This window comes from Galeopterus variegatus, unplaced genomic scaffold, assembly GCF_000696425.1.
Source record: "Galeopterus variegatus unplaced genomic scaffold, G_variegatus-3.0.2 Scaffold3811, whole genome shotgun sequence".
NCBI classification, from domain to species: domain Eukaryota; kingdom Metazoa; phylum Chordata; class Mammalia; order Dermoptera; family Cynocephalidae; genus Galeopterus; species Galeopterus variegatus.
In genome coordinates, this window is record NW_007729922.1 from 94,255 (window position 1) to 103,611 (window position 9,357).

At 51.0% G+C, this 9,357-nt stretch overlaps 1 protein-coding gene across 1 annotated transcript in view; it reads right to left on the reverse strand.

The window, feature by feature from the left end:
- The window catches only part of SLC8A2 (solute carrier family 8 (sodium/calcium exchanger), member 2), a 28,677-nt gene that overhangs the window by 882 nt on the left and 18,438 nt on the right, over positions 1–9,357 (reverse strand). The window contains exons 6-11 of the mRNA XM_008586047.1: positions 8,370–8,473; positions 8,203–8,220; positions 6,122–6,246; positions 5,759–5,858; positions 1,632–1,910; positions 4–261 (exon numbers count right to left, since the gene is read on the reverse strand). Of these exons, the coding sequence (XP_008584269.1) occupies positions 4–261; positions 1,632–1,910; positions 5,759–5,858; positions 6,122–6,246; positions 8,203–8,220; positions 8,370–8,473 (884 nt within the window). The remainder of the gene's footprint in view (positions 1–3; positions 262–1,631; positions 1,911–5,758; positions 5,859–6,121; positions 6,247–8,202; positions 8,221–8,369; positions 8,474–9,357) is intronic.

Sequence of the window (9,357 nt, forward strand, 5' to 3'; positions counted from 1 at the left end):
CGCCGCCGATGTGCGGCCGGCGCCGGTACAGCAGCACGGCGATGCCCACGAAGGCGAAGACGGTGAAGAGCGTGACGGAGAAGGCCAGGGTGCCGGTGCGCACCTCGAACGGCCGGCCCTGCACCGCCCAGTACACGGCGGCCACCGACCAGGCCACGCCCAGGCCCAGGAACACGTTCACGGCGTTGGAGCCCGTCACGTTGCCGATGGACGCGTCGGCGCACTGGTCCTGCAGCGCCGCCACCTTGCTGGCGAACGTGTCTGCGGGGCAGAGACACGCGGTCGGACGGGCTCCGCGCGCCACCCACAGGGGCGACGTCCGCCTGCCCCGTGCAGGCCGCGTGGGCTCGAGGCCCCCGACCCACCCGAGGCCAAGCCCGTCGCCATCTCCACGCCCGCTCGCCACGGGACCGGCCGCCTGACGTTGATGGGACCTGCTGCCTACACGCTGTCGGACGTGTTCCCTGCTTTCCATGTGACCTGCTGCCTGCTTTCTGTGGGACTCTCAGGCTGCTTTCCTTGGGACCCATTGTCTATATTTTAGGGGACCTGCTGCCTACCTCGATGAGACTTGCTGCCTGACTTTTATGGAATCCACTGCATTCTATGGGACTCGCTGCCTGCTTGTGATGCAAATCACTGTCTGTTTTCACTAAGCACACTGCCTGTGTTCTGTGAGCCCAACCATCCCACTGCCACTTGGCTGGACAAAAATGTGTCCGGCCCCATCCACACGCACCCCTATCCGGTCAGTTCCCACTCAGTTTCTATCAGGCACACAGCCTGCTTTCTCTGGCATCCCCAGTCCTGAACATCTTGCTAACTCAAGTCTCTGATGTGGAAGGCAGGCATCAGAAAACCGTGAGACTCCCCGCCCCACTGCCTGCTTTCTAGGCCTACAGTGCCACCACCAGACCGGTGAACACAGTCACGTGGAAAAGAAAACTTCTGGGCCCCCCACACACCTGGTTTTCCCACTCCCGTCGGAATTTCAGTCTCGCCACCTTGTTTCCAAGGGACCCTCCCTTAGGTTTATTGGGAAGTGGAGATCATGGCCATTTGTTTCAATGGGACATTCTCTATAGCCTCTGAGGCCCCACTATCTTATTCCTATGGCACCTCCTCCTCCAACATCTGGTTTCTACTCTGTTCTCACATCTTAGTTAAAACTTTCGGATTCACTGGTTTTGCTCTCCTCATGCCCATCAGCACAGTTCTGTCTGGTTCCCTGGGGGACGGAGGCAGTAATGTCTTGTTTCTCTAGAACCCACTGAATGATTTCTATGAAGTCCCCACCTTATTTCTATGGGATCCCTCTCCCAACACCTGTCACCTCAATGCTCTGCCACCTTCTTTCTATGGAATCCATCGTCTGGTTTCTACCATTTCCCACCACTTAAGTTCTACGGGACATTCCACCTGGTTGCTTTTGGGAAGGATGGAATTCACATACTGCATCGATGGGACCCCCTTCCTGGCTTCTGTTACGCCCCCCACCACATTTCTCTGGGCCCTGCCACATGGGCTCTGCATGATTCCACCACCTTATTTCTGCAGGATCTTTCCCTTATGCTGCACCTGCCAGGCTTCTCTGAGACCCCACCCCAACAAGCAGTCTCCCAGGGCATTACCAGGGATGGAGGTTCCCAGGGCCACAAAGACAACGGCGTTGACAGAGTCCTTGAGGCCAACGGTGCAGCCAAAGTGGGAGGCGAGGTCCCCAATGAGGGCGGTGAGCAAGCCAATGACCAGGATGCAGACACCAAAGCAGGCCCAGCCATGGCAGTACTCAGTTGGGGGCACGCAGGCGAACAGCACCTTCCAGAACACCGTCAGGAAGTGCATCACGTAGTCAAAGCAGGATGGCAGCCGCTCCTCCCGGGAGCTGTCCTCCTCCTCCTCCTCGTCCCCTGTGGGCACACAACTCAGCTGGGGCACATACCCGTGCCTCTTTCCTTGTCTACAGAGGCTGTTTTGTTTAACTTTCAGACAAGTCCCACAAACAAATTGCTTTCCCAGAATCCCTTGCAGGTATGTATGGCTAAGTTAGCAGCTAAAAACAGTTACTTTCCCAGAATCCCTTGCAGCTAGGAGAGTTTATGGGCCCAGGTAAAAATATTTACCTTCCTAGGATTCCTTGAAGCTAGAGGAGGCCACATGTGCCCAGCTTAAAATATCCAGCCTGCCAGGACCCCTTGCTGCTAGGGATGGCCATATCCCTAGCTAAAAATATTCCTTTTCCCAGAAGGCTTACAGCTACCAAAAGCCATATCTGTAGCTAGAAAGATTTACTTCCTCAGATTCATTGCAGCTAACCATAGTCACATGCTCTGCTAAATGTGCTCACTTTCCCAGAATCTCTTGCCACCGGAGAGAGCCATATACCCAGCTAAAATTAATCACTTTCCCAGAATCCCTTGAGGCTAGCAACAGCCATGTCCTCAGATAAAAAATTCACTTTCCCAGAATTCCTTGCAGCTAGCAGCAGCCCTGTCCTCAACTAAATACTTGCTTTACTAGAATCCCTTGCAACAATGGCCATCTGACCTAGTCTGGCAATGAGACATAAACAGAGGGTTTCTGGAAAGCTCTACCTTTCCTGATATGGGCACTGTTATGAATGTGTTTTCTGTACTTTGTAAGGGATGCCTCATCCTTGGCTTGTTAAAGAAATAAATGCTTGAATTCGTAAATGTTCAATCAAGTGGTTTGTGTGGTTTCTTGGTTCTGCAGGCTACATCTCAAAGAATGAGGTTTTTGCTGTGACTCCAAGTAAAATGGTATTAGAAACTAAAACAGGAAACTCAAACTCAAACACCTCCTGCTCCTCTGCTTCCTCTTTCTTCCTGCTTGGAATATAGACTTGACAACTGGACGTGCAACAGCAATCTTGCCACCACGAGGGCAAAAGCTGAGAATGGGAAGGAGAAATAAAGGAGGAGCCTGGGTGTTTAGTGATATGACTGGGCCGCTGTACCTACTCGTTGCCTACTAGAGATTTTTTGGTTCCATGAAAAAAAGAAACTTTAGTGTGTTTAAGCCATTTGTGGTTGAGTTTTTTGTTGTCTGCTGCTGAACACATCCCTAACTTAACCACGGTAAGACATGGCCAAGGTCAGAGCAGGGAGCCACGCTCTTCGGCAGGGAGGGGACTGTTAGCACTGCATCATTTGGGGCTTCTCCCTGCTCTACCCCAGATCTTGCTTTGGCTCTCTACCGCTCTCTAACCCAGTCCCACACTCCTGGGGTCGGCATTCCAGAACTCTGGGCTCTGACCTCTGCTTATTTCTCCAGCCTCTCCCATCTAGAGGGAGGCTCATGGTTACACCTGTGGTTCTGTAGCCATCTCTCTGGTGTCAAACCTTGGATCTGCGGTGTGATCTTGAATCAATGACCTAAGCTCTCTGATCCTCTGGGTGCCTATCTGAGAAACAGGAGCAATAATTGGATCTGCCTCATGAAAAGGTTGTGATGACTGAGTCAGTCTGTGTAAAATGCTCTCCCGACAGTGCTTCACACATCTCCTGCGTCACTGTTATTATTGTGATCATTATTGCTGAAGTCTCCCTTCAGTGCCTGGGGGGATTCAAAGATGCTCCAAACCAAGCCCAGCCTGCAAAGAACCTACAGTCTAGGAAGGGAGGCATAGAAAATACAAAGCACCTCTAGGTATAAAATGGGACATGATTCATCCCTAAAGGAGCGAGAACTGCCCTTCTCCATCACCTTCATGCTCACATAACAAAGAATCAAAAGACTTTTGTGGGACAAAGTGCAAAGTGATCAAGCACCAGTCCAGACACTGACAATACATTGATTAAATGAGTTCATATGGGAAACGAACTTGCAACTGTGACTGGCACTCAAGAGATGTCAGTATCACCACCTTCATCGTCATCATCATCATCATCATGATTAGTATTACTGTTATTCATATCATGATGGTTGTTATTCTCCCTTCACTCCAATACTTGCTCTGATTTCATTACCTGGTTTCTATAAACCCATGGGCTGACATATCTTGGGCCTCCATGACTACCACCTCATGCCTAGTTTCAGTTTGCCTCGCCCTCTCTCTCCACTAAGCCCCCAGAGGAAACATTCTGAAGCTCGAAGAACCTCTTTCCTGCTCCCAGCTGTTCTTGGAATGAGACTCAATTTCCCACCATATCCTCTGAGACTCTACAGAACCCATCTCCTGCCAGTTCCTACAGCCTCAACTCACACCCCATCCCACCCTCCCCATCTTCCTCCCACAAACTCTCTCTAGCTCCAGGAGCTCTCCCTACTTCAAAATCCACCATGGATCCCCACTGCATTGAAAATGACAACCAAGCTTCCTGCTGTGGCCTAAAACAACCTGCACGGTCTGGGCTCTGCTGACTTCCAGCCTCATCCTGTACCTCTTCCTCATGCCCCAAACTAGTCACCCTCCCCAAATGTGCTATAACCTTGCACACTTCCAGATTTCTGTACTTGGCTTTTCCTCTGCCTGGAACACTCTCCTATCTTCTCCCTCCTCCTAGCTGACATCTATTCCCATCTGAGGACTCATCTCAGATGCCTCCTCCTCCAGGAAGTCCTCCCTGACTGTCAGACTGGGTCAGGCACCCCATCTGGGTCTCCCTGGGTTGCCCGTCCCAGACCTGCCAACTCTGTGTTGTCATACTCTTGTGACATGTCTGTCTTCCCCTACTGGACTGTAAGCTCTGTGAGGACAAGGCCAGGACTGTCTTGGCCACTTCTTTGTCCCCTGCAATGTCCTACACAAGGCTGGGTCCAGAGGATCCCTCAGAAATATTTTGAAAGAATGTGGCTTCAGAGGCAGAGGCCACTTTTTTTCCATTAGGCCTACAATCTAGTGTCTCTAAACCTGCTTCCTGGTATTTTTCCATCCCTGCAGCCTGGTTTCTTTTGATCCCACTCACCAATTTCTTTCCAATCACAATTCTTCCTGTGTTTTCAGTCCCCACCAGCTGGGGCCTTCCTGAAGGAAACCTGATGTTATATAAGGAATGGAAGCCCTGGCCTCCAACCTCAGCCTCTTGGACTCACTGTGGGACATCAGGCCACTCCCTTCACTATCTCTGAGCCTCAGTTTCCCCAATCTATATTACAAAAGGCCAGTGTTAATCTCCAAGATCCAGTCTGCGGATCCAAGTGTCATAGTGTCTACGGCCACAAGAGGGCAGTGCAGGCCAGTCTGAGGCCTAGGAAGGGTGGGGACTCCCACAGGAGGCAGAGAACTGGGTGCCCAGTGACTGTCTCCATGGCAACAGAGGAACCCAGGCTCTGGGGAAGCCATGCCCTTTAACCTGTTCCCACCCTCCAACTGCCTGCCCAGGTCAGGTCCCCTCCTCCCCTCAGCTTAAAGCCAAAGAAGAGTCCTGCGCTTGTCCTCTGTGCCTCTGTCCTGTCCCTGCTCTGTCCCAGCGTCTGCCGGCCCACTCTAGCGCGCTGGACTCCCGTTCTCCGTCTCCTGCCTCCTCCATGTCTCTGTCTTCCTTTGATTCTCTGTGTGTATCTCTGTGTGGGCCTGTCTGTCTTGCTCATCTCTGCCTCCTACGTTTTCCTTCGTCTTTCTGTGCCTCTGTTTCTTCTCTGTGTCGTGCTCTGTGTCTTTCCTGCCCTCTTTCTCTTCTCCATCACTCTGTTCTCTCTCTGTCCCTCTCTCCCTCTCTGACTTTCCATTCATTTCTCCCCTTTCTCTGTCTGTCTCTCCATCCCTCTCTCTTCTCTCTCCTCCCTCCCCACTTACCTGCGCTCACCGTAATTGCCTCTAAAAACTGCTCCCTCCACGAATGGGTCCCAATCACCAAGGCCAAGTTTGTTTTCTTGATGAGTTTATCCACTGTGTTCTGGGGATGAGAGAGTAGGGGAGAGATCATTGCCGATGAGTACTCCAGGGCAGCCCCACGAGAGGTACTGGGGTTGGGGGCTCACACCCCATGTTCAGTTCTACCAGCAGGAAAGAAAAAGGGAAGTGTGTGCTGTCTGCGGTGCTGAGACGGACCCCTTGGTTGTTCCACCCATGAAACCTTCATGGTTCCTCCCTTTTGAGACCCTCCGTAAGGAAATGACCCAGACCAGACTCCAGGAAGGTGAAGCCCCAGAAAATAACCTTAAAATCGTACGACTCCTCGATGATGACCTCCAGCCGGCAGTTTTCCCCAAGAACCGGCTTGCCCATCTCTGCTATCCTCCGAGCCTCCTCCTCTTCGGCTGTCAGTTTCCTGTCCCCATCCCCTGCAGCACGAGGGACGGGTGTTAGACTACCAGGAGGCCTGCCTAACTGGGCCTGTGATGCCTTTGCTACCTGTTCTCACAGACAGAAGAAACCCACCTGCTCTCTGGGAAGCCTCCTTGGTGACCCCTTCCAGCCTCCCGTCTAGCCGCCCCCCTCCCTCAGCCCTGAGACCCAGCTCCAGTGGGCTGTCCATGCAGTTCAGCTGCTGGGCTCTGGGGTTCATACTGTGGAGCCTGTGTGATCCTGGGCAATGCCTTAGCCTCTCTATGCCTCAGTTTTCATATCTGTAAAACAGGCACAATAGCTGTACCTACTTCATAGAGCAGTTGTGAGAGTTAAATGAGTTAATTCATGTGTGGTGCTTAGAATAGTGCCAAGCACACAATAAATATTCAACAAATGTTATTTTCTTTATTGTTATCACCAACATTGTCATCATCATCACCACTCTTTTGGGAGGAGGCCTGATTTCTACATCCAAGCTCTGGGAACATTCTAGAGTGTGTCTGAGGTGATGAGGAAAGAAAAGGACATCTGATCTTGGTACAAATATTGACCCAGACCCACCTACATCTTGGCCCTGAGCTGATTTATCTTTCCAAAATATATTGACCTTTTACTCCAAACCCAGCACCAACCCAACCCTAATTCTGGTCCCTAACTCTAAGCTGGAGTCTGTGATCCCAAATGTAATTCTGTCACCAACACTGATTCCAAACCCCAGCCCTTAACCCTAGATCTGACCTCAATCCAACCCTAACTCTAAACTCCAATCCTAACCCTAACACTCACCATAACCTGGCCCATCAGTAACCCAAAGCCAAATCCCAAACTCGTAACTCCACGTTTAACTCCAGTCCTAAATCTGATCTCAAACCTCACTCCCAACTCCTAACGGACGCTATCACTAAGAAAGAACTTGACCATGTATCAGAGACTGCAATGTGTCTACCTGACCCTGCTCCTTTTCCTCCCAGAAAAACAGCTGAGCTACATTTCCCAGCCTTCCTTGCAGCTAGGCATGACCATGTGACGGAGCTATGGCCAATAGGATGTGGGCAGAAGTAATGCGCAGTTCTTCCAGGCTTGGCCCAAGGAAACCTCCCATGTGATCCTCCTAACTCTCTTGCCCTATTTGCCAGCTGGAAGCAGTTGAGGGTCCAGAGGCAATGCCAAAGCTTCCTGGCATGGTGGAGCCATAGGATGGAATGGTCACATGGCAGAGGAAAGCCACCCGCCAAGGAGGAACACTCTCATACAACTTTGCCCAAGCAAGAAATAGCATTTATTGTGTTAAGCTACTAGGATTTGCAGGTCTGTTTGTTACAGCAGCTTGTATTACTTACCCTAACTAATACAATCTTTACTGTAACACTAATCCTAACCCCAAACCCCAATTTTGACCTTGAATCCAAAACTACTCTGTCACTATCTCCAAGCCACTACACTTAGCCCCAGCTCTTACCCCAATCTCTGACCCTAACCCCAATTCTAACCAAAATCCTTCAAACTCTATTACTCATCTTAAACTCCAACATCAGCTTTGACCTAAATCTGACCCCGATTTTGATCCCACCACAATCCCAGAGAACAATCTCTGTCTTAACCTCTAACCTTAACCTAGTCCTAACACTGATCTCAAATCCCAGCCCCACCCCTGTCCTAAATCAATCCCAAACCTGATTCCCTCTGACTTTACCACAAACTCAGATCTGATTCTATGATTTATTCTTCCCCCAAACTACACTATAGTCTTTACCTCCAAACCCCTAAGTGTAACCCCAAACTCACACCAACTCTAAGTCAAGCTCCAGCCCTCACTCAGCCCTGAATCTGCCTTTACCTCCAACCTGCCTCAAACCCCACCTAGAAGGGTAGTTTGGGCTCTGACCCAGCCCTGAGGCCCCCTTCCAGTGGCCCTTTCCCATTCCAAGCCCGGAGGTGACTCCACTCACCTTGATTGAGTAGCAGAGCTGGGGAGAGACAGAGACAGGGAGACAGTGAGATCACTTCCCTGCGAAGCTCAGATTTACGAGCTTGAAGGAGCGCCCGCAATTAAGCCCTCAAGGGTCCCCCAACCCTGGACTCCTTATCTCTCCCACAGCCCACCCGGCATCCTCACCTGAAATCCCTCGCTTAAGCCACTGGGGCTGGCCCAGCTCGATGAAGAAATTATCCTTTTTCTCATATTCCTCGTCATCAACTATCTTCACTTGAAGAGTTTTCCTGGAGGGGGGGGGTGAGGCAGAACACCCAGCATAAAGCTCCCTCCCCAGAATCACCAGGTAACCCTCCTGTTAGCCACCGCATTGCTTGAGCGCCTCCTCTGTCCCAGGCTCCAGAATTTCATCCAGTCCTCACAACCACTCTAGGAAAAGGCTTTGCTGTTATCACTATTTGACAGAAACAAACTGGTGAGGAAGCTGGGGTTTATTAAAGTGAAGAAAAACGAGCTGGCCAGTTGGCTCAGTTGGTTAGAGCACAACCGTGTACCACCAAGGTCACAGGTTCAGATCTCTGTAACAGGACAGCTGCCAAGAAGTTTTTCTAAAAATAAAACAAACAAACAAACAAAAAAAGAAAAACAAGTACATAAAGTGAAGAAACAGGATTTGAACTTGTATCTGTCAGACATCCGAGTCTGAGCCCCTCCCCCAGACTCAGCACCACCCCTCTGCCTGTGCCAGAGCCCAGCCACCTTCATCTCCCACCTGGACTACTGCAGTCACCTCCTAAACAGTCCCGTGTTTCAGCTTCACCACCCACAGTCTGCTGACCCAACAGCAGCCAGAGGGATCCCCATGAAACTGCAGTCAGGTTGGGTCCCGCTTCTGCTCAAAACATTTGTGTGGCTCCCATCTCACTCACAGTAAAAGCCAAAGTCCTTAAAATGGTTCACAAGGCCCCGTGCGATCCAGCCCTTGTTCCCTTTCTGGCCTCCTCGCTCTTTCTCGAACACATGGGGCCTGCTCGTGCCTCCAGGCCTTCGCACTGGCTCTCTCCTCTGCCTAGAACACTCTTCCCACCCTGGCCTGCTCCCTCAGTTCCGACAGTTCTTTGTTCAAGCTCCGTCTTCTCATCGAGGCCCATCCCCACTATCTTACTTAACG